The 25,892-nt window shown below is 41.4% G+C and overlaps 1 protein-coding gene across 3 annotated transcripts; it reads right to left on the reverse strand.

The window, feature by feature from the left end:
* Window positions 1-681: 681 nt before the first annotated feature.
* LOC140206795 (uncharacterized) lies at window positions 682-25,734 on the reverse strand. 3 transcript variants are annotated; one of them, XR_011888387.1, is made up of 4 exons: window positions 25,618-25,734; window positions 15,948-16,018; window positions 3,693-5,654; window positions 682-1,946 (listed from the first exon to the last, which is right to left on the reverse strand). XR_011888387.1 is itself a non-coding variant. In XM_072275018.1 (3 exons), the coding sequence occupies exon 3, from the start codon at window positions 5,244-5,246 to the stop codon at window positions 4,443-4,445; it is 804 nt and encodes a 267-aa protein (XP_072131119.1). In that variant the 5' UTR covers window positions 5,247-5,654; window positions 15,948-16,018; window positions 25,618-25,734; the 3' UTR covers window positions 1,954-4,442. The 3 variants fall into 3 exon arrangements, 2 of the variants coding, with proteins under 2 accessions (XP_072131119.1, XP_072131120.1); XM_072275018.1 differs by lacking the exon at window positions 682-1,946 and having other exon boundaries at window positions 1,954-5,654; XM_072275019.1 differs by lacking the exons at window positions 682-1,946; window positions 15,948-16,018 and having other exon boundaries at window positions 2,547-5,654.
* Between the last annotated feature and the right edge of the window lie 158 nt (window positions 25,735-25,892).

Here is a 25,892-nt window from a genome sequence, read left to right on the forward strand (position 1 = left end):
AGGATATGTCAGACGCAGGTCACTATTTCTTGAACGAAGATTCAATAAAGGTCGATCCTCTCCAATACAGCCAAACGACATCAGCTTTACTTGACTCTGTGAGTTCCTGTACTTTAGTAAGGTCTTCACTCTCCAATACTACTTACAATAGAAAATAGACCTCCACTTTAGAGGGAAACTAAAGAAATATGCAGCATAACAGAATATCTGACGAATTAAATAACAAACTAAACTTAAAACTCAACTGGAAAAACTAATTACATCGCACCAGAGGTCTCCCTTTATATACCTGGTGAGAACATGTCATCACGTGACCTCACATCGGTGGGAAAATTACATCATGTGACCTCCACAAGACGATTACATCATGCTCATCACATACTTAATTACATCATAGAAACCATAGAAACTACATCACATAAACAGGCCTTTTGGCCCTTCTTGGCTGTGCCGAACCATTTTCTGCCTAGTCCCACTGACCTGCACATGGACCATATCCCTCCATACACCTCCCATCCATGTATCTGTCCAATTTATTCTTAAATGTTAAAAAAGAACCCGCATTTACCACCTCATCTGGCAGCTCATTCCATACTCCCACCACTCTCTGTGTGAAGAATCCCCCCCTAATGTTCCCTTTAATCTTTCCCCCCCTCACCCTTAACCCATGTCCTCTGTTTTTTTCTCTCCCCTTGCCTCAGTGGAAAAAGCCTGCTTGCATTCACTCTATCTATACCCATCATAATTTTATATACCTTTATCAAATCTCCCCTCATTCTTCTACGCTCCAGGGAATAAAGTCCTAACCTATTCAACCTTTCTCTGTAACTGAGTTTCTCAAGTCCTGACAACATGCTTGTAGACCTTCTCTGCACTCTTTCAACCTTACTTATATCCTTCCTGTAATTTGGTGACCAAAACTGAACACAATACTTCAGATTCAGCCTCACCAATGCCTTATACAACCTCATCATAACATTCCAGCTCTTATACTCAATACTTTGATTAATAAAGGCCAATGTACCAAAAACTCTCTTTACGACCCTATCTACTTGTGACGCCACTTTTAGGGAATTTTGTATCTGTATTCCCAGATCCCTCTGTTCTACTGCACTCCTCAGTGCCCTACCATTTACCTTGTATGTTCTACGTTGGTTTGTCCTTCCAACGTGCAATACCTCACACTTGTCTGTATTAAACTCCATCTGCCATTTTTCAGCCCATTTTCCCAGCTGGTCCAAGTCCCTCTGCAGGCTCTGAAAACCTTCCTCACTGTCTACTACACCTCCAATCTTTGTATCATTGTATCATCATGGTCATAAGACAGTCACAAGATACCCATGAAGTTTGGAACACCTGTAATATCATGGGCTCATAACTTGTTAACCAGCCTCATGTGTGGCACCTTGTGAAACACCCTCTGAAAGTGCAGGTGGACATCATCAACCGATTCTCCTTTGACTATCTTGCTATTACCACTTCAATAAATTCAAAGAATTTCAACACACTGTTCAGGCAAGATTTTCCCTGGAGGCAAACATGCTGAAGGCCGATTTTATTATGTGCCTCAAAGTGCCCTGAGAACACATCCCGAACAACCGACACTAATACCTACCCAACCAATGAGGTCAGACTAACTATCCTAAAACTTACGTTCTTCTATCTCTCTCCCTTCTTGAATAGCAGAGTGATATTTCCAAATTTGGAGTCTTCTGCAACCATATCAGACTTTATTGATTCTTGAAACATCATTACTAATACCTCCACAATCTCTTCGGCCACCTCTTCCAGAACTCTGGGATTTACACCATCTGGTCCAGGTGATCTATTTACCTTCAGACCTTTCTGTTTCACAGGAAATTTCTCTCGAGTATCAGCAACTTCACACACTTCTGACACTGACATCTGGACTTCCACCTTCCCGTTGGTTGCTTCCATAATGAAGACTGAAACAAAATACTAAATCAGTTCACCTGCCATCTCCTTGTTCGCCATTACTACCCACCCCACTCTCACCAGACATCGTTTTCCTCTGGTCCAATATCACTCTTGCCTCTCTTTTACACTTTATGTATCTGAAGAAACATTTGGTATCATCTTTAATGTAATTAGCTAGCTTCATATTCCATCTTTTCTTTCTTAATTACTTTTTTAATTGCCTCTTGTTTGTTCAGAAAAGTTTCCCAATCATCTAACTTCCCATCAATTTTTGCTCTGTGATCTACCCTCTCTTTGGCTTTTATGTTGGCTTTGCCTTCTCATTCGCTGAGGTTGTGTGATGTTGTCTTTAGAATAGTTCTTCCTTTTCAGAATGTATATATCCCGTGTCTTCCGAATTGCTTCCCGTAATTACAGCCACTGATGCTTAGCCATCATCCCTGCCAGTGTTTTTTTCCCCTATCAAATTTGACCAGTTCCTTTCTCATGCCTCTGCAGCTGTCCTTATTCCATGGTTATACTGATACGTCTCACTTTAGCTTCTCCATCTCAAATTTCAGGGTGAATTCAATTACATTAAGATCGCTTGCCCCTCAGAGTTCTTTTACCTTAAGTGCTCTAAATCGGTTCATTGCACAACACCAAATCCAAAATAGCTGATTCCCAGCTAGGCACAACCAGGAGGCTGATGACCAGTGGTGGGCCACAGGGATCTGTTCTGGGACCCTTACTCTTAGTGACTTTTTTTATAAATTTCCTAGATGAGGAAGTAGAGGGATGGGTTAGTAAGTTTGCTGATGACACAAAGGTTGGGGGTGTTGTGGATAGTGTGGACGGCTGTCAGAGGTTACAGCAGGACATTGATAGGATGCAAAACTGGGCTGAGAAGTGGCAGATGGAGTTCAACCCAGATAAATGTGAAGTGGTTCCTTTTGGTAGGTCAAATATGATGGCAGAATGTAGCATTAATTTAAGACTCCTGGCAGTGTGGAGGATCAGAGGAATCTTGGGGTCTGAGTCGATAGAACACTCAAAGCAGCTGCGCAGGTTGACCCTGTGGTTAAGAAGGTGTACGGTGTATTGACCATCATCAATTGTGGAATTGAAGTTACGAGCCGGGAGGGAATGTTGCAGATATATAGGACCCTATTCAGAACCCACTTGGAGTACTGTGCTCAGTTCTGGTCGCCTCACTACAGGAAGGGTGTGGAAACCATAGAAAGAGTGCAGAGGAGATTTACAAGGATGTTGCCTGGATTGGGGAGCATGCCTATGAAAACAGGTTGAGTGAACTTGGCCTTTTCTCCTTGGAGAGACGGAGGATGAGAGGTGACCTGATAGAGGTGTATAAGATGATGAGAGGCATTGATCGTGTGGATAGTCAGAGGCTTTTTCCCAGGGCTGAAATGGCTGCCACAACAGGGCACAGGTTTAAGGTGCTGGGGAGAAGGTGCAGCAGAGATGTCAGGGGTAAGTGTTTTCCACAGAGAGTGGTGAGCGAGTGGAATTGGCTGCCGTCAACAGTGGGGCAGGATAACTTAAGAGACTTTTGGATCGGTACATGGAGCTCAGAAAAAATAGAGGGCTATAGATAACCCGAGTAATTTCTGAGGTAGGGACATGTTCAGCACAACTTTGTGGGCTGAAGGGACTCTATTCTGCTGTAGGTTTTCTATGCTTCTATGTTAACTCTACAGAAGCAGGGAACATGACCCATAATGTGGAAATCAGCCATGAATGAGGAGGTTAACTACCAATGTCATTCTTCCTCAGCCCAGAGATTTCAGGGGAGAAGAGCATGTCAGATAGAATTGCAGTCAACTTGACTTCTTCAGTCTGCAGAGAATTCAAGGGAAACCTCTTCACCCACAGAGTGGAGACTATTTGGAACCCATCACCACAGGCAGAGCGAGAGGTGAACAACAGGGGAGAATTCAAAAGGACTGTCATGGAACAGAATCACTGGTAGGGTCCAGCCGGCCTGAGTTGACTGTCTACTGTACACTAGGTGTGTTATAAATTCACTAAGTACCGGAGACAGAGTTCAAAATAGAACTGATTTATTTGTCTCAGATCCAGAATATTAAACTCCAGTCCCATTAAAGGTGAATGTGCAGCAGAAGAAACTCCTCCCATGTCCAGTGACCAGGGTGCAGAACTGGGTGTGGTGAGCAGCAGCAATAATTGCAGAGTTCAGCACCGACAGTCACTCTCGAAATTGCATTCAGCAACGGTGATGGATAAATATCCAGCATGCAGCTTATTGAAACTTTCTCCCCAGTGTGAACCCGGTAGTGTGTCACAAGGTTAGATTACTGAGGGAATCCCTTCCCACATTCACAGCAGGTGAACCGTCTCTCCCAGTGTGAACTCAATGATGCACGTTTGATTGAGAAGGCTGAGAGAAACTCTTCCCAATGTCTGAACAGCTGAACGGCCTCGTCCCGGTGTAAACTCACTGGTGTCTCTGCAGATGAGATGATCACATGATTCCTTTCCCACATTCACAGCAGGTGAACGGCTGCTCTCATGTGAACTGACTGGTGTGCCAGTAGTTGGGATGACCGAGTGAACCCCTTCCCACATTCTGAGCAGGTGAACGGTTTCTCCCCAGTGTGAACTCGCTGATGACTCAGTAGATGGGATGACTGAGTGAATCTCTTCCCACAGGCTGAGCAGTTGAATGGCTTCTCCCCAGTGTGAACTCGCTGGTGTCTCTGAAGAGTGGATGACCGACTGAATCTCTTCCCACAGACTGAGCAGTTGAATGGCTTCTCCCCAGAGTGAACTGACTGGTGTACCAGTAGTTCGGATGACCGAGTGAATCCCTTCCCGCAGTCTGAGCAGGTGAACGGCCTCTCCTCAGTGTGAACTGACTGGTGTACCAGTACGTCGGATGACTGAGTGAATCCCTTCCCGCAGTCTGAGCAGGTGAATGGCCTCTCTCCGGTGTGAAGTCTCTGATGTACCTTCAGTTTAGATGACCTAGTGAATCCCTTCCCACAGTCTGAACAAGTGAACGGCCTCTCTCCAGTGTGAACTCGCTGATGTTCCTTCAGTGTAGATGACTGAGTGAATCCCTTCCCACAGTCTGAGCAGGTGAACGGCCGCTCTCCGGTGTGAACTCGCTGGTGTGCCATTAGGTCAGATGACCGAGTGAATCCTTTCCCACAGTCTGAACAGATGAACGGCCGCTCCCCGGTGTGAACTCGCTGGTGTGCCATTAGGGTGGATGACCGAGTGAACCCTTTACCACAGTCTGAACAGGTGAAAGGCCGCTCCCCGGTGTGAACTCGCTGGTGAGCCATTAGGGTGGATGACCGAGTGAATCCTTCCCCACAAATTCAGCAGATGACCAGCCTTTGTCCAGTGTGAACTGACTGGTGTGTCCATGGGCGGGATGACCAACTGAATCCCTTCTCACACACAGAACAGAGGAATGGCCTTATCCAGTGTGAACTTGCTGACGTACCTTCAGTTGAGATGACTGAGTGAATCCATTCCTGCTGTCTGAGTAGATGAACGGCCTCTCCCCATGTGTAAAATGACGGGCGTGCCAGTCCGTCAGATGATCGAGTGAATCCCTCCCCACAGTCTGAGCAGGAAGGATGATTGAATGAATCCCTTGCTCCACTTCTTAAATATCTGGGCTGAGACAGCAAAACTGGCGTGTTGTTCTCAAGATTCCCGTAGACAAATTCCTTGCCATTTTTAACCTATGAAAAGATTTACAAAATCCATCAATGGGTGAAGAACAACATTTCAGATGAGATCACTTCAGTTGCTAAGGCGTGATCTGACATCACACTGTTACAGTGAAGTTCAACCCAAGTTGGAGAGAGAAATCATCTTCTAACTGGGCACAGTGCTGGTATCTGGAATGAGCATCAAATTCTCTGATAGTCTCCCTGTCTCATTAGGAATGGGGTATTTCTGCCATCTCCAATCTGTGACCTGGCTCAGTTTGACTCTCTCCATTGGTATTATTCCCTGTTCCCACTGAGCTGCATGGGTGCCTGGCCCCACAGTAACTGAAACACACACACACAAATAGCCGGCAGTGTATTGCATGTACCCACCACTCTCTGGGTAAAAAACTTACCCCTGACATCCCCTCGGTATCTATTTCCAAACACCTTAAAACTATGCCCCCTCATGTTAGCCATTTCAGCCCTGGGAAAAAAACCTCTTGCTATCCACACGATCAATGCCCCTCATCATCTTATACACCTAAAAAAGGAAATTACACATTATTTTGAGGATTTGTTAGAAGTCTACAAAATTATGAGGGTATAGATAGGGTAAATGCAAGCAGCTTTTTCCACTGAGTTTGGGTGGGATGACAACCAGAAGTCATGCGTAAGTGGGGAAGGGGAAAATTTAACGGGAACATTTGGCAAAGCTCTTTACTGAAATTGTCGTGAGAGTGTGGAATGAGATGACAGCACAAGAGTTGAATATGAGCTCGGTTTCACCATTTAGAAGAAGTTTGGATGGGATCCTGGATGGTAGGGGTATGGAGGGCAATGGTCCAGGTGCAGGTGGTTGCATTAGACAGCTTAAATGTTTTTCGGCATTGACTAGATGGGCCAAATAGGCTGTTTCCGTACTGAACTACTCCATGTTTCTATGACAGAGAAGCTGGTCAAACTTGTTTGGAAGGGATACGGTCGGAGTGACAAAGGAGCAGCAGTGGCTGGAGTTTCTGGGAGCAATTCTGGAGCTGAGTGATAGATACATCCCAAAGAAGTGGAAGCATTGGAAAGGCAGGAGGACACAACCGTGGCTGAAATGAGAAGCCAAAGCCAACATCAACATAAAAGCCAAAGAGAGGGGAAACAAAAGAGCAAAAACTATTGGGAATTTTTTAGAAGCTAACAGAAGATGACTAAAAAAATGTCATATGAGCTCAGGGCGTGGAATTATGATATTGTAGTCATTAATGAGTCTGGGTACCCAAAAGTCTGAGGCATTGGGAAAGAAATGTCCCAGGCCTCATTATCTCTTGAAAACCAAGGTCCCCTGCACCAGTCACCTTTCAACTTTTATTTTGGCAGGCACATACAAACTCTACACCCTCAAAATTTCCCTGGTGAAGGCCTCCCACTTACCAAGTGCTTCTTTGCAGAAAACAGCCTGTCCAAAACAATCTGATACCATCAAAATTGACCTTTCTCCGATTTAGAATCTCACCCCATGGACCAGACTTCTCTTTTTCCTTATTTACTTTGAATTTCATGACATTATTATCGCTAATTTCTGTCACCAGCCCTGGATCATTCCCTAATAGCTTATTGCACACTTCTACGTCAGGAATTCTACGTATTGATTAAGGGCACACTTGACAAACTCTACCCCATCTAGTCCTTTTACAGAATGGGAGGCTCAGTCAATATATGGAAAGTTAAAATCACTTTCTGAATTAATCTTTGTTTCTTGGCATGGTCTGCGATCTCTCTACAAACTTGTTCCTCTACATCCCTCAGATTGTTGGGTGCAATCAAGTTCCAATAATGGCTACAATATCATAATTCCCTGTCCTGAGCTCATCTAGATTTCCTACGATGCTTCTTGCATTGTGATATACACAGCTCAGCACATTCATCGCACCATGCTCAAACGTTTGATTGCTGACTCTATCTGAGGTCTGAACAACATCTGACTGGTGTCAAGAAAACAACGTCTCCCTCATTGTCACAAAAACAAAGGAGCTGATTGTGGACGACAGGAGGAATGGAGACAGGCTAACCCCTATTGACATCAATGGATGTGGGGTTGAGAGTATGAACAGCTTTAAGTTCCTCGGCATAAACATCAACAAGGATATCACATGGTCTGTACATACCAGTTGAGTTGTGAAAGAAACACAACAGCACCTCTTTCACCTCAGACAGTTGAAGTTTGGGTTGGTGCCCCAAATCCTAAGGACTTTCTACAGGAACACAATTGACAGCATCCTGACTGGCTGCATCACTGCCTTTTATGGGAACTGTACTTCTCTTAATCGCAGGACCTGGCAGAGAGTGGTGCAGATAGCCCAGCGCATTTGTTGAACTTCCCACTATTCAGGGCATTTTTAGAGACAGGTGTGTTAAAAGGGCCCGAAGGTTATTGGGGACCCAATTCACCACAACCACGAACTGTTCCTGCTGCTACCATCCAGGAAACGGTACCACAGCAAAAAGACCAACAGGCTCTGGGACATCATCTTCTACCAGGCCATCAGACTGATTAATCCATGCTGATACAATTGCATTTCTATGTTATATTGACTGTCCTATGTACAAACAATTTATTATAAATTACAAACCCCATTTCCAGAAAAGTTGGGATATTTTCCAAAATGCAATAAAAACAAAAATCTGTGATATGTTAATTCATGTGAACCTTTATTTAACTGACAAAAGTACAAAGAAAAGATTTTCAATAGTTTTACTGATCAACTTAATTGTATTTTGTAAATATACACAAATTTAGAATTTGATGGCTGCAACACACTCAACAAAAGTTGGGACAGAGTTAAAATAAGATTGAAAAGTGCACAGAAAAGTCATGCTACTGTGACAATTATAGCCACCTGGGCTCAGGAGTACTTCGGAAAACCATTGTCACTCAACACAGTCCGTCGCTGCATCCAGAAATGCAACTTGAAACTGTATTACGCAAGGAGGAAGCCATACATCAACTCTATGCAGAAACGCCGGCGAGTTCTCTGGGCCCGAGCTCATCTCAGATGGAACGAAAGACTGTGTAACAGTCTGCTGTGATCAGATGAGTCCACATTTCAGCTAGTTTTCAGAAAAAAATGGGCTTCGAGTTCTCCGTGCCAAAGGTGTAAATGACCATTGGGATTGTTATCAACGAAAGGTGCAAAAGCCAGCATCTGTGATGGTATGGGGGTGCATCAGTGCCCACGACATGGGTGAGTTGCATGTATGTGAAGGTACCATTGACTCTGAGGCGTATATTAGGATTTTAGAGAGACATATGTTGCCATCAAGGCGACGTCTCTTCCCGGGACATCCATGCTTATTTCAGCAGGACAATGCTAGACCACATTCTGCATGGGCTACAACAGCGTTGCTTTGTAGACACAGAGTGCGTGTGCTTGACTGGCCTGCTGCCAGTCCAGATCTATCTCCTATTGAAAATGTATGGCACATGATGAAGAGGATAATCAGACAACGGAGACCACGGACTGTTGAGCAGCTGAAGTCTTATATCAAGCAAGAATGGACAAAATTTCCAATTGCAAATCTACTACAATTAGTATCCTCATTTCTAAAATGATTAAAAAGTGTTATTAAAAGGAAAGGTGATGTAACACAATGGTAAACATGCCTCTGTCCCAACTTTTGTTGAGTGTGTTGCAGCCATCAAATTCTAAATTTGTGTATGTTTACAAAATACAATTAAGTTGGTCAGTAAAACTATTGAAAATCTTTTCTTTATACTTTTGTCAGTTAAATAAAGGCTCACATGAATTAACATATCACAGATTTTTGATTCTATTGTATTTTGGAAAATATTCCAACTTTTCTGGAAATGGGGTTTGTAGTATAAATTACATAATGCACATTTAGACGGAGACGTAACATAAAGATTTCTACTCCTTGTGCATGTGAAGGATGTATGTAATAAAGTCAATTCAATTCACCCTCTCCACTATCTGTTCTGCCATTCCCACTTCAACTTATTTTAACCACATCACCCTTCCCCCCACACTAGCACTAGCAATCCTTACCACTAGGATATTATTCCCCCTTTGTTCTGTTCCCCTAACGAACAAATCCCCTCTCATCCCTTTGACTTTCCTCTGCCAGGTAATCCCCCCAACAGTTTCCTAAGTGGTCCACCTGCTGTTGTGCGGGATAGCAACAAGAGTGCTCTGTGATGGCTATTTAAACTCTTTCCCCTTCCTGACTCTCACCCAGTTTCCAGTGACCTGCACCTTAGGTGTAACTCACCTCTCTTCATGTCATATCTATCACCCCCTCCAACTCCTGGATGATCCGGAATTCATCCATTTCAAGTTCCAACTCCTTAAAGTGCAGGGTTACAAGCTGCAGCTGGATGCACATCTTGTAGGTGAGGGCATCAGGGACACTGGAGGTCTCCCCACCTTCCCACCAATGTCCCCTCTAATTTGTAATGACCAGTGTGCACATAAATCTTGTACTGTGCATTTTTATACCCAGCGATAACATGTGCACAGTGAATTTTATATAGAGAGGTATTAATTTTAACAGCTGTCGATAAGAACTTTGATCTTCTCTGGGATCGATCGAGTTCATCTGCGCGCTCACACAACCTAGGTAGCAGGCCTGTAACGGGTAATGAAGGATTTTCTCCCCAGAGCTTTTGCACATTTTCCATATGTAGTTTGCTTGCTAAATTGCGCTTCTATAAGTCAGATTTCCAAATATCACTCCACTTCTTCCCACTTGTAAATTATCCAGCAACTTCTGCATTGCCACAATACACACAGATAACACCAGTTTCTATATTGTACATAAATATTTCCCCTGAATCCTCCTGAGAAATTGAGGATATATAAAAAAATCATTTTGAACCTATGTAACCTCTGGCTGAAAGAATAATTGGGACTGAATAGGAATGTTTGAACTGAAGTAAACTCTGTATTCAGCGGTTAGCTAAGACAGGCTCATTACCAGTTCTCTGCAGCTTGCAGAGAGACAGACTGAGAGCTGATAACATTGTACGTTGTACTCTCATTAGTTGATAACATTGTACATTGTACCCTCGTTTGAGTAAAGGGAGGAGGACTCGCCGATAAGGACAGGAATGAACATCTGTCTGTAATTAAATCAGGGCCTTGCAAAGGGAATAACTGATTTTCATTTTTAAAATCTTTTTTATTAATTATTATTAAAGATCAACAAAATTATTATTAAAGATCGAGGATCAAAAGTTCGACTTCTGATTTTCTCCAAACTAAGACATAGCATCACCTGAGAGAACCATTGTATCAAAGTAGGAGCAGAAGCATCTTTCCATTTCAACAAAATAGCCCTTCTGGCCAATCATGTCACATGTTGGTCCGATAGAGAAATACCCTGAATACATTGAGGGATTTTACCAAACAAAACTGTCAATTTATGAGGTTATAAATTAATTTTTAAAACTTTAGAAATTGTCGAGAAAATAGATTTCCAAAAATGTTTCAATATAGAACACGACCAAAACATGTGTGTCAATATAGCTGTCTCAGTTTTACATCTATCACACTGACTATCAACATTCGGAAACATTTTTGACAGTCTCTCCTTTGTCAAATAGTAATGATGTACAATTTTAAATTGAATTAAAGAGTGACTGGCACAGATCGAAGAAGAGTTAACCAACTTCAAAATCCGCAATCAATCCTCTGTTATCAAGGTCATGTTAAGCTCTGTCTTCCAATCTTGCTTAATCTAAAGTGAAGGGTAATTATGCTGTTGTAACAATAAATTATAAATTTTCCCAATAAAACCTTTCACAAAAGGGCTCATTTTTGAAATAAAATATAACAGGACAGAATCCTGTATATATGGAAAATTACTTAAATATTCTTGTAAAAGAGACAGACCTAAAGATATTGCAGGAAATGTGAATACAAGAGAGAGTATTTAGTTGCTAAACTCTCAAAAGACATCAATCGGCCATCTTGGAACAGATGAATGAAGCAATAAACTCCTTTATTCCTCCAAAGAAGAAAGGTAGGATCTCTTAATGAAGGTTTAAATAAATAATTTCAATAAACTAAAAAGTTAAAATTTTTTGAGATCAAAAAAAATTACGAAACTGGAACCAAATTCATAATGACTGCTTAATCACAGGATATAAATTTAATTCAGCAATTTTGGCCAGTTGTACAGGTATAGAAGGTCCTAATAATGAGGTTAGATGAAACTGTTTCACAGCTTTCAATTCCAAATTAACAGCCCAATAATACATTCTTAAATTAGGCAGAGCAAGACCTCCATCCTCTTTTAATTTTTGTAAATGATATATATCAATTCTTAGTCTTTTATTTTTCCTGTCATGGTCCGGACCGTGAAGTCTGCATTCCGGTTAATGGTCCGGTCCATCAACCCTTGCTCCAGGTTTTCCTGTCTACCAGATATTCTTGTCCTTACTCCTTGTACCCTTTCCCCTGCCTTCTGTTTCCACGCCTGAAGCCCTGCCTTGTCTTGCCGGTAACTCTCGCCTCGCCTCGCCTGTAGTCTTGGAGCCACCCTGTACCTAGCTCCCTTCCTGTCCCTTGCCTCTGCTGGGTAAGTAAGGCCGTCTTGCCATTACCCTGCGGTTGGCTCTGTCCCTTCCTGTCCCTAGCCTCCGTTGGGTAAGCCAGGCTGTATTGTCATTACCCTATGGTTGGATCTATCCTTTCCTATCCCTTGCCTCCGTCGGGTAAGCCAGGCCATATTGCCATTACCCTACGGTTGGTTCTGTCCCTTCCTATCCCTTGCCTCTGTTGGGTGGTGATCCACGCCCTGCCCAGGAGGAGCTTCAAGACCCCAAGCCTTGAGCCTCACCTCAAGTCTCCAGCCTCCAGCCTCGCCTCAAGTCTCCAGCCTCCAGCCTCACCTCAAGTCTCCAGCCTCCAGCCTCGCCTCAAGTCTCCAGCCTCGCCTCACCTCAAGCCTGAAGACTCCAGCCTCGTCCTGCCTGCCAGCCAAGTCACGTCCTTGCCTACTTGTGGGGTCTGAGCCAGAGGCAAGACCCAGGTTCTGGATCCTTCTCCAGTATCTGGCTCGGAGTCCAAGCCCGGGCTCCTAGCTCTCTTGTCCAGTCCTGTTCTGGGTTCCTGGTTTTTGTGTCAATGTCCTAGCCCTTGCCCTGTATCCTAGTCCTGTCCCTAGTACTTCAGTGTCTGTGTCTTGCACTTGGGTCCGTTCCCAGCCACCACCTTATGACAATTCCAAACAAAAGATGAAATAATAGAGTTAACCTGATCAAAAAGCTTCTTAGTTAAAAAAAGGGATATTTTGAAATACATATAAAAATTTTCGTAAAATCATCATTTTAACTGCATGAATTCGGCTGGCTAACAAAAGTGTAAGTGGATTCCATCTACAAACTTTAAAAGGAATGTCATCATATATAGAAGCAGAATCATTTAGAGGAAATAATTCACTTTTATAAAGGTTTAATTTATATCTCGAAATCTTTCCAAATTCGTTTAATAGTTTCAATAAACTAGGAATGTATTCTTCAGGATTTGACATATAAACTAAGAGATTGTCAGCATAAAGGGAGATCTTATGAATAGTCCTATTTATGAAAATCCCATGGATATCTTTAGCTTCACAAAGTGCAATAGCCAAGGGTTCCAGCACCAAATTAAATAACAGGGGAATTAGTGGACATCCTTGCCTCGTACCCTGCGAAAGCCGAGAAAAAGGAGATCTGCAATTATTGGTAATAAGTGTAGCAATAAAGCTTTCAGATATCATTCTAATCCACTTATTAAAATTAATACCAAAGCTGTATTTCTCCAAAACGTTAAATAAGTTTTCCATTCAACTCTGTCAAATGCCTTTTCAGCATCGAGAGAGACAATGCATTTGGGGAGTCTTAGAAAAGGATGAATATATAACATTTAACAGTCTCTGAGTGTCCGAGAAGGAATAACGGCCCTTTACAAAACCTGTTTGGTCCTAAGAGATCATTTTAGCTGGTATATTCTCCAGCCTATTAGCCATTATTTTTGAAAGAACTGTAGCATCCTTATTTAATAATGAAATAGGTCTATATGAAGCACAGTGTGTAGGGTCTTTATCTTTCTTAAGAATTAAAGAAATAGAAGCTTCATAAAATGTGGGAGGTAACTCTCCTATCAAAAAAGAAGCTTTAAGCATTTCCAACAAATATGGAGAAAGCAACTTTTCATTCTTTTATATAATATCCTACAGAATAACCATCCAGTCCAGGAGCTTTACCAGATTGCATTGGAAAAAAAGCTTTCTGAATTTCATTTTCAGTGATAGGAGCATCAAGAGTTTGTTGATCATCAACAGAAATTTGAGAAAAATTGATCTTTTGTAAACAGGCATTCATTTTAGAAGGATCAACTGAAAACTGAGATTTATAAACGTCAATGTAAAAGTCTTGAAAATTTGTATTAATGTCTTCATAATTACATGATAAACTACCATCTCTCTTCTGAATTTTTAAAGTGTGTCTTTTGGCTGTAGCTGCTTTTATCTGAGATGCTAACAGCTGATTATTAGCATCTCATTATGACTATTATTAGCAATGATGCCTACCTTTCCGATTTCACACTCTACTGATATCACCGACAACATTTTTGGTTTAAATCCTTATCAGAAGGGATTAATAGCAACTATTTATGACATAATTATGAAAATACAGCCAGGTAGATCTGATAAATTTAAAAAATGAATGGGAAAGGGAACTTCAACTTCACTTACCTATATATCTTCCTCTATATGGGCTAACTATATTATGATACAATTTAAGGCAGTGCATAGGGCCCACATATCTAAAGTTAATCTAGCTCGTTTTTACTCCCATATAAATCCTATTTGTGACAGATGTCACTTTGAGGTGGCTTCTTTGAATCATATGTTATGGTCCTGCCCTCTCTTGGAAAAATTCTGGAAAGCTATTTTTGATATTATTTCAAAAGTTTTGCATTTTTATTTACAACCCCATCCTATTACAGCAATTTTTTGTTGGCCAATGATGGAACATAGACCTTTATCCTCTTCAGCCTGTCAGATGGTTGCCTTTGTTACATTAATGGCCAGAAGGTCCGTTTTATTGAATTGGAAAGAGACCAACCCCCCGACTACATTTCAATGGTTTTCCCAAACTATATCATGTTTCAATTTAGAAAAAATCAGAAGTGTAATTTTTGATCCTTCGGTTAAATTTGAAGAGACTTGTAAGCTATTTATTCAACATTTTCATATGATGTAGTTTGACCTTTTCCGAATCCTTTTTACTAACTTAGAATATGTGAATAGAGGAGCTGAGCTGACGACATTAATGAATGTATTCGATCTAATCTAATATATTGGTTTTGTTCTGTTTGCTTTTCTGGGGGGTTTAGCAATTAGTTCTATTTTTTAGCTCTCTTTTGATTTTTGGGGTTCTTCTTTGCAACATCCCTTTCTTTTTATTTATTTTTTTCTTCATGATTAACTATATCGAGAGTTTGGAAGTCTATTACACATGTACTATTTGTAGTACTTTGTATATGTTTATTAACAATAAGGTAATTCCAATCTCTTCATATCACTGTTGTTATTATGTTTATGAACTTGGTAGTCATAGTCATACTTTATTGATCCCGGAGGAAATTGCTTTTCGTTACAGTTGCACCATAAATAATAAATAGTAATAAAACCATAAATAGTTAAATAGTAATATGTAAATTATGCCAGGAAATAAGTCCAGGACCAGCCTACTGGCTCAGGGTGTCTGACCCTCCAAGGAAGGAGTTGTAAGGTTTGATGGCCACAGGCAGGAATGACTTCCTATGACGCTCTGTGCTGCATCTCGGTGGAATGAGTCTCTGGCTGAATGTACTCCTGTGCCCACCCAGTACATTATGTAGTGGATGGGAGACATTGTCCAAGATGGCATGCAACTTGGACAGAACTTGAAAATTTCTGTCCAAGTTGCATTCTGTCCAATAGAAAGATTTAAAAAGAAAGCCTATTATTTTTATCTCCAAACACATAAAATTGACTTTTCAATTTAAGCAAATTTCTGTCATTAGAATAAGTTGATCATAAATTATATTGTGATGGTAGTTCAACCCTTTGTTTGAATAAATCACTGTTAGGAGAGATTGCATAATTATTCCGCAAGTCTTTAATTTGTTTTGAAATCTTATCTAACTCTGTTTTTGTCCGTTTCTTAAGCTTAGCTAAATAGGAGATATCTGACCACGCAAAACACTGTATGCTTTAAATATATCCCATATAATCAATTTTGACACATCTCCCATATTATTAAAAAGAAAAAAAAATTACCTGAGTCTCAATAAATTTGACGAAGTCCAAACTTTGTAATCAATTTTCTGGAAAACGCCAAGGCAAATATGCTATAACGACATAATTCAATTCAAAAGCTAAGTTTAAAGGCGCATTATCCGAGAAAATGATAGCATCATATTCACATTTCTGGACTTTGGACAGAAATCGGAGATCAGTTATAAAATAATCGAATCTCAATTTTTTTTTTATATGAACATGTGAAAAAAAAGAATAATCTCTATCATTTGGATGCAATGTCTCCAAACCTCAACCAGGCAATAATCAATTAAAAAGGAGTTAATAAGTGATGCAGAACAACTCGGAAGCCACTGATTGGTTGAACTCTTGTCAATCAAAGGACTTAAACAACAGTTGAAATCACCAAACATTAACAACCGATATTCATTTAAATCCGGCAATAAAGTAAATACATTTTTAAAAACAAGGAGGATCATCTACATTATGTCCACACAGATTAACCAGGACAATTTTTCTATTACAAATTGTTCCTTTAACAATTAAAAATCTACCATTAATATCTGACACAATGTCTTCTTGGATAAATAAAATATTAGATTTAATAAAATTAGATACTCCCTTTGTTTTATTTTGCCAAGTAGCGTGAAATTGAAGGCCCTTCCACATTTTAAAAAAACCTATTTTGATCGCCCGTTTTGATATGTGTTTGTTGAATAAAAATTATATTGGGTTGAATTGATTAATGATTTTAAAAGTCTTCTTTCACTTAATAGGATGATTCCAAACACATACGTTCCAACTTATAATGATTATCTGTTTAGCTACCACGAAATAAAGAAATTATTTAACACATAATTACACGCATACCAGCACAGGCTAATCAAAACTGGCGGTGATAAGTATAACCATATACAAAACACGCACGCTCCGGAACTCCGTAATGGGAAAAAAAATACAATAAAGAAAACTAAAATTAATCCTACAATTAATCTTATAACTCAATACTAACCCCAGTCCTCCCATCACACTGAAAAGCCCGAAATTCAGACAAAAAGAGCCAAAATGCGTCCCCATAGAAGTAAAAAAAGAGACACACTCTGCGAGCTGCCCATTTTAATGGTGATTTTAAAAGCTTTCCTTAATTCCTCCCCCCAGTTACAGAAAAAAACACACAGCCCTAAAATAGGAAAGCCCTGCAGAGGGAAAAAAATGTTTATACTTAATCCTTAAAAATAAGCTGGGGAATGCAGAAACAATCTCCAAAAATGCCAAAACCATAAAATTAAACAAAAAGAAGAATGTCTTTGTAATCTCTAAGGAAGAAAAATCAGCACCATTTTCCATTTAACTTACACACCCAATGAAAATCTGTTTTTAGAAGAGAAAACTAACTATCTATCTTCTAAGCACTCCCAACTATGTATATATAAGAAAAAGTCCTTATGAACTATGAACACTGTAACTTAGTTAATGGAAAAAAGAGGATAGGCACAAATAATCAAACTGGTTAATAATCTGTTCGCTATTCGCTCAGTAAACCAAACAGATTTCGGAAATGTCATTCATCAGTCACATCAAAAAGTTCACATCTTCTTTAAATGGTCCATCGATCAAAGGACATCTGAAGTAAATCAGAAATCTTGAAAGCTTCTTTTCTTTCTGAAATAACAATAATTCACCAGACCTAAAACCATTCAAACCTCGGCTGCAACCAAACTACAGTTAACATAGTCCAATGCCGCTTTGGAGTCCAGAAAAATAGGAGGAGTTGAATCTTTGGGAACTAATTTTAATCGGGCTGGATAGCGAAGTGATGGGAATAATCACAGGAATGATCATCTGTCTGTAATTTAGTCAGGGCCTTGCAAAGGGAATAACTGATAAGGCTGGGACAGTGCATCCATCTGTAATTAAAACCTTGATTTAGCGAACTCTCTTATCTAAGTAATTAAGTTTTGCACCAACAGACTTGGTGGGCGTACCAGTTCAAATAACATCTTCCAATAGTAATGTCTGGGGTTAGTGTGCGTGTATATATATATATATATATATATACATATAGCTGTAACCTGACTAAGGCAGTCCACTTGTCAGATGGTGGCAGTTCTTACCCGCCTTCCCTTTGACAACTGGATCTCAAACCCCTGCAGGAGAATGCACATAAGTATTTCCGTCTTTATCACATCTTTGATAACTGACTCCAGCGGTTTCCCCACGACCGACATTAGGCTAACCGGTCTATAATTTCCCGGTTTCTCTCTCCCTCCTTTTTTTAAAAAGTGGGGTTACATTAGCCACCTTCCAATCCTCAGGAACTAGTCCAGAATCTAACGAGTTTTGAAAAATTATCACTAATGCATCCACTATTTCTTGGGCTACTTCCTTAAGCACTCTAGGATGCAGACCATCTGGCCCTGGGGATTTATCTGCCTTCAATCCCTTCAATTTACCTAACACCACTTCCCTACTAACATGTATTTTGCTCAGTTCCTCCATCTCACTGGACCCTCTGTCCCCTACTATTTCTGGAAGATTATTTATGTCCTCCTTAGTGAAGACAGAACCAAAGTAATTATCCAATTGGTCTGCCATGTCCTTGCTCCCCATAATCAATTCACCTGTTTCTGTCTGTAGGGGACCTACATTTGTCTTTACCAGTCTTTTCCTTTTTACATATCTATAAAAGCTTTTACAGTCAGTTTTTATGTTTCCCTGCCAGTTTTCTCTCATAATCTTTTTTCCCCTTCCTAATTAAGCCCTTTGTCCTCCTCTGCTGAACTCTGAATTTCTCCCAGTCCTCAGGTGAGCCACTTTTTCTGGCTAATTTGTATGCTCCTTCTTTGGAATTGATACTATCCCTAATTTCTCTTCTCAGCCATGGGTGCACTACCTTCCTTGATTTATTCTTTTGCCAAACTGGGATGAACAATTCTTGTGGTTCATCCATGCAACCTTTAAATGCTTCCCATTGCATATCCACCGTCAATCCTTTAAGTGTCATTTGCCAGTCTATCTTAGCTAATTCACGTCTCATACCTTCAAAGTTACCCCGCTTTAAGTTCAGAACCTTTGTTTCTGAATTAACTATGTCACTCTCCATCTTAATGAAGGATTCCACCATATTATGGTCACTCTTACCCAAGGGGCCTCTCACGACAAGATTGCTAATTAACCCGTCCTCATTGCTCAATACCCAGTCCAGAATAGCCTGCTCTCTAGTTGGTTCCTCGACATGTTGGTTCAAAATACCATCCCGCATACATTCCAAGAAATCCTCTTCCTCAGCACCTTTACCAATTTGGTTCACCCAATCTACATGTAGATTGAAGTCACCCATTATAACTGCTGTTCCTTTATTGCACACAGTTCTAATTTCCTGTTTAATACCATCTCTGACCTCACTACTACTGTTAGGTGGCCTGTACGCAACTCCCACCAGCGTTTTCTGCCCCTTAGTGTTACGCAGCTCTACCCATATTGATTCCACATCTTCCTGGCTTATGTCCTTCCTTTCTATTGCGTTAATCTCCTCTTTAACCAGCAACGCCACCCCACCTCCTTTTCTTTCATGTCTATCCCTCCTGAATATTGAATATCCCTGAATGTTGAGCTCCCATCCTTGGTCACCCTGGAGCCATGTCTCTGTGATCCCAACTATATCATAATCATTAATAACAATCTGCACTTTCAATTCATCCACCTTGTTACGAATGCTCCTTGCATTGACACACAAAGCCTTCAGGCGCTCTTTTACAACTCTCTTAGCCCTTATACAATTATGTTGAAAAGTGGCCCTTTTTAATGCTTGCCCTGGATTTGTCGGCCTGCCACTTTTACTTTTCTCCTTAGTACGTTTTGCTTCTACCCTCACTTTACACCCCTCTGTCTCTCTGCACTGGTTCCCAGCCCCCTGTTGTGAACTAACCTCCTCTCGCCTAGCCTCTTTAATTTGATTCCCACCCCCCAATCATTCTAGTTTAAAGTCACCTCAGTAACCCTCGCTAATCTCCCTGCCAGGATATTGGTCCCCCTAGGATTCAAGTGTAACCCGTCCTTTTTGTACAGGTCACGCCTGCGCCAAAAGAGGTCCCAATGATCCAAAAACTTGAATCCCTGCCCCCTGCTCCAATCCCTCAGCCACGCATTAGTTACGGTTTTGAGAAAAAGCCACCTGTAGGAGTTGCTATGGAAACAAGTCAAAAAAGAGGTCGTAGAAATCAGATAAGTGGATTGTTTGGATAAGTGGATCTTCCACAATATACACATGGTTTTTATAAGTCTGGTGATCATGCTAAGTTTAGTAAACAATGAGGGGGAGGTTGACACCTCTCCAAGATGATGATGTGTGATAGACTTTTCTACCTTCCATATTCCAGCAGGACTTGGAGGGTAGTGAAGGTGATGAGAGTAAGGTGTATGGGAAAGGTTTGTCCTTATTGAGGGAGGAATTTATAGAGGAACAGAAGCGAGATTCTGAAATGATGGCTTTAAAGGAGACAGCTCTCACAGAAGAGGAGGTTCAGAGAGAGTCAGCAGGATATTATCTTAAAGATGGGGTGTTGATAAGGAAGTGGAGATCAGCCACTGTGCCTGCAAGTGAGGATTGGGCTGTTGTGCATCAGGTAGTGCTTCCGAAAGTTTACAGGGCTGAAATTTTAAACATGGCTCACAGTATGCCTTTAGGTGGACATCATGGAGTGAGAAAGACAGTGAATAGTCATACTTTAAAAATGCCGGGGGAAACAGGATTATGAAGGAACCTTACTGGCCTAATTTAAGAAAGGATGTTGTGAATTTTTCCTGGACTTGCCATACCTGTCAGGTTGAGGGGAAATCTAATCAGGTTATTCAAGTAGCACCACTTAGACCAATACCTGCCTTTGGTGAGCCTTTTTCCAGGCTCATAGTGGATTGTGTAGGCCCATTTCCAAAGACTGCAGCTGGTCATCAGTATGTGTTAACAATTATATGTGCTGTGTCTAGGTTCCCTGAAGCCGTTCCTCTTGGAAACATCAAGGCCAAGACTGTGGTAAAAGCACTCAGTAGGTTTTTCACACTGGTAGGTCTCCCCAAAGAAATTCAATTTGACCAGGGTAGTAACTTTACTTCGAGAACATTCCAGGGGATAGTCGGAGAATTGGGAGCTAGGTACATTGGGTCATCTGCATATCACACAGAGTCCAAGGGAGCCTTGGAATGGTTCAACTCCACTCTTAAGGCCATGATTAAAACATATTGTGTGGAAAATGGAAAAAAAAAACAGCATGAGGGGGTTCCCCTACTCTTATTTGCTGTTGGAGATTCGATTCAAAAATCATTGGAGTGTAGTCTATTTGAACCTGTGTGCGGTCACAGGCCAAAATGACCTTTGATCCTACTCGGAGAACTATGGTCTGATTTGGAAATATGGGTTAATATGCGGGAGAGACTTAACAAGGTTTGTGACCTTGCAAAGGAAAGTTTGCAGAATGTTCAAATTAAAATAAAACACTTGTTTGATAAGGTAGCACCTGTGGGTACTGTTATGAAAACAAATGGAGTTGTGATGGCTGGGGAAGAGGTGCAAAATCATTTTAACCTACTGAGCACACACCCCTCAGCATCAGCGGCTCCGCAGTGGAGAGAGTGGAAAACATCAAGTTCCTTGGGGTGCAGATCTCGGACAATCTCACCTGGTCCAGGAACACCACTGGGATTGTGAAACGGGGCCCAGCAGAGATTGCACTTTCTGAGGAAGCTTAAACAAGCATCACTCCCCACTAACATCTTAACTACATTCTACAGAGGCGTGGTTGAGAGTGTGCTGACCTTTTGCATCACAACCTGGTACTCCAGCTGCAAAAAAAGCCTTGCAGAGGGTGGTTAGGGGAGCAGAGAAGGTTATTGGGGTTTCCCTACCTTCTGTCCAAGGCCTCTTTCAGAGTCGATGCCTCCAGAAAACACGGTACATAATCAAAGACCCCTCTCCATGAACTGTTTGTTTTTCTGCCATCAGGCAAATGTTACAGGAGCATCAAAACTAAAACCACAACAGCTCTCTCCCACAGGCAGTCAGACTGCTAAATAGCTGCTCCACCTGACTCTGCTTTGGACACTTTTAACTTGCACTGGACACTTATAATTGATTTTAACTGACATGTGGCTGTTGTGTTTTACTATTTATTGTTATGTTTATTATTTAGTGTTGCATTTGCTATGTTATGATTACACTGCCCCTGAGAAACGCTGTCTCATTCTGCCCTGCAGAGCTGATGCATGGTTAGAATGACAATAAAGTTTTTTGAATCTTGAATCTAGTATCAACAAGATTTAAGAATTCCATTGTTTTGAAAAATATTACTGATAAGGTCCATCAGTTGGAAGCTACACTGCAAAAACAATTGCAAGAATTAATTAGCAAGCATTAAGATTTATTTCCTGACATTCTAAGACAGTGTATCTCTGCAGGACATGACGTCATTGTAAATTCAGCCCAGCCGATCAAAGAGCATCCTTATGGAATGAATTTAGAGAAAAGTAAAATGGTTGAACAAGAAACTGGAAACAAGAAGGAACAAGGAAAGAGAGTGGATGACTATACTGATAGAGTGGGAAAGGCTAATACCTTACAAAAATTGACCTGTTAAAAGGATACTGGGGTGTTTCTTTAACAGAGAGGGCTAACGAAATATCAGCATTTTTGGCATCATCTGGACGTATGAGTATAATGTTTTACTCTTCGGGATGAAAAATGCTCCAGGGACATTTCAAAGAATGATCCATTCTGTGATTAGAGGTTTAGAAAACACGGGGGCTTATATTGATGATTTAGTGGTCTGGAATGACATGTAAGAAGAGCATATTGCAGGTCTAGAAAAACTGTTTGAAAGACTTTCCAAGGCCAATCTTACTGTGATCCTGGATAAGAGTGAATTTGGCTATGCCACAGTTACATATCTGGGCTCCGTAGTAGGCCAGGGCAAACTGGCTCCTGTACAGGCCAAGGTTCAAGCTATTGCTGAGGTTCCTGTTCCAACCGGCAAGAAAGCTTTGAGGAGATTTTTAGGAATGGTTGGGTATTATCGTAAGTTTTGTAAGACCTTTGCTGACATCGCTCTCCCCCTAACAAAACTCCTCGGGAAGAGTGAAAGATTTGTATGGAGTGACCTTTGCCAGGAAGCATTTGAACAACTAAAAACCATCCTGTGTTATCACCATGTGCTCAAAGCATCTGATTTTTCCAAACCATTTTCTATAGCAACAGACGCTAGTGACGAAGCTGCTGGGCCAGTACTGTTACAGAAGGGTGTGGATGACATTGAACACCCAGTAGCTTATTTCTCCAACAAATTTAATGGGCACCAGAAAATTTATTCCACTGTTGAAAAGGAATTACTAGCACTTATTCTGGCTTTACAATATTTTGAAGTCTATATTTGTCCTGCCCAGAGACAACTTGTGGTTTACATGGATCACAATCCATTGGTGTTTCTAACTAAGATGAAGGATAAAAATAGATGGTTCTTAAATTGGAGTCTGATATTGCAAGAATATGACCTGAAAATCAAACACGTGAAAGGTACTGACAATATTATAGCTGATTATTTATCCAGATGTTAAGTTAGAAATTGTACACGTTTTTGCTCTGTTATCTGAAGATTATACATGTATTGTTTTAAACTCTGTAATTTCCATTTAAACTAAAAGTTTTGCCTGTGTCAATTTTTTTTTGAAGGAAAGGGGTGTGACAGGGGTCGTGAATTACCCCTATGAACTGTGCTTTTGAAAAGAGAGATAGAGGGGTATTCAACACCAGACACCTTGTTAAAAGAGAGAGAAAGAAGGAGAGAGAGACGAAGACTGCTTTGAGATGATGTTATGGTTTTTCAGCAGTATGTTTACACTTTTGCAAGGACACTCTCAGCTTCTGTATTCTTACAGAGAGAAGGGAGGAGCTACTTGATAGGCAGTTGGTATTCAGTGCGGTGAGATAAATAGAAGGTCAGATGATAGAGCTACAGACACAATGGTTTTGGACACTGAATGAGCTTTGTTGTGCCCATAGAAAAGGTGGGTTTTGGAGAATCGATCAGCGGCTCTTGAAGTGTGAAAAGGGTGTGACCGGTGGGGAGCTATTCATGTGTCGAACCCTCGCGTGGGTTGATAATTCCACCACAGAAGAACGGTCCCCTTTGTTGTGGTCACAGTCAGTGACTTCAAAAGGATTTCAGAGGACAACGGGAAGATCGACAGCATCAGCTCACCTGAAGACTCAAATCTCTCCCTCTCTCTCTCTCCATCACTACTCAACTCAATACCACAAACTGAACTGAACTTTACTCATCATCGTAAGACTATCTATTTACCCTTAGACTTGAAGAAGCTTGATTTCCATATTCATTGCTAACCTGTTTGATATATCTGCATTTATATTACTGTATTGCATAGTTACTAATAAATAGTATTAGTTAATAGCAATACAGGACTCCAAACTGTTTTCAATTTCTGCTGGTTCTTTAACCCGTCACGGGGTACGTGACAATACATAAAGCCGATCATTCCTGAGATTATTCTTGTAAACCTTGATAGCAACAAATGTACAGGACACATTTCCAGAAATAACAGACAAGTTGGTACCAGGGAAAAGTTGTGCTTTCTTTCATGTTCTACTATCACAGAACGAGCCATTTGCATTTCCAGGTTAAAACAGGTTCATTTCAGGAAATATAAACCAGACCAGGGTGAGTGACATTAAAAAAACTGGAATTACCAGAAACACTCAGCAGGTAAGGAACAGCTGTAGGGAGAGGAACGAACGTAACGATTCAGGTTAATAACGTTTTATCAGAATGGCCTCACACATTTTCAGTTTTTAGTGCAGATCTCCTGCATCTTGTGTTTATGTTTAATTTCCACTGCCTGATAGACAGTGAGGGGGAATTTCCAAACACAGTTTGAACACTGGTCTATTTTATTTCTACTGATGCAAACACAGAGCAGCCACTACCTGTGAGGATGGAATGGGAACGCATCCTCTCCTCAGATTACAGGCAACACACATAAAAGTTGCTGGTGAACGCAACAGGTCAGGCAGCATCTCTAGGAAGAGGTACAGTCGACGTTTCGGGCCGAGACCCTTGTCCTAACTGTACCTCTTTCTAGAGATGCTGCCTGACCTGCTGTGTTCACCAGCAACTTTTATGTGTGTTGCTTGAAATTCCAGCATCTGCAGATTTCCTCGAGTCTCTCCTCAGATCAGCAGTCATTGTTTCCAAAGGAACCCCAGAAACAAAGATCTGATCCCAGAACTCAGCGCCTCATAAACCCGGGCAGCTCGACCCCGAGTCCATTTTACTTGGATCAAAAACTGTGCTGCACCAGGACCCAGCCTCACAGAGTCAACAGCTGAATCTGCCACTCACACACCAGCCCCACGGCTGGCACACCACGTGATCATACGTCACAAAGCGGAGGGCGGGGCAGATCTGCGGTAAACAGCCTCACGTGACCGGCTGACGGGACTCCCATTGCAATTCTGTGGAAACAGACAGCCTGGGCTCCTGGTTTGGATCGTTCAATGCAAATTCAGTGAAGTCTACACATTTCTGACGAGCCCAGATAACTGGGTACTAAATGAGTAACTGGCCCTCAGTTCGGGGATCACGGCCCACATCAGATCTCCTTGCTCGGGATCGGGCTCAATACTCACCGATGGGAAAGTGAAAACTTCGGCCCGCAAACAGCGATCCCGACCTTTCCCGATCCCGCTGCCGCAATGAATCGGCTTCAGCACTGAGCGGAAAGGAAAACACCACCCATCTGGATGCAGTGAGCATGCGCGGCGTCAGTGTTACATCATCCGGAGGGCGGGGCCTCGGAAACTGACGCAGATGCTGCCCATCCGCGGTCAAATGGGAGGGGCAAATGGGATCACGTGACCGGTGGGGTTTCCCACCACAGGCAGAGACTCCACTTGCCCGCCAC

Source organism: Mobula birostris, chromosome 13 (assembly GCF_030028105.1).
Source record: "Mobula birostris isolate sMobBir1 chromosome 13, sMobBir1.hap1, whole genome shotgun sequence".
Classification (NCBI taxonomy): Eukaryota; Metazoa; Chordata; class Chondrichthyes; order Myliobatiformes; family Myliobatidae; genus Mobula; species Mobula birostris.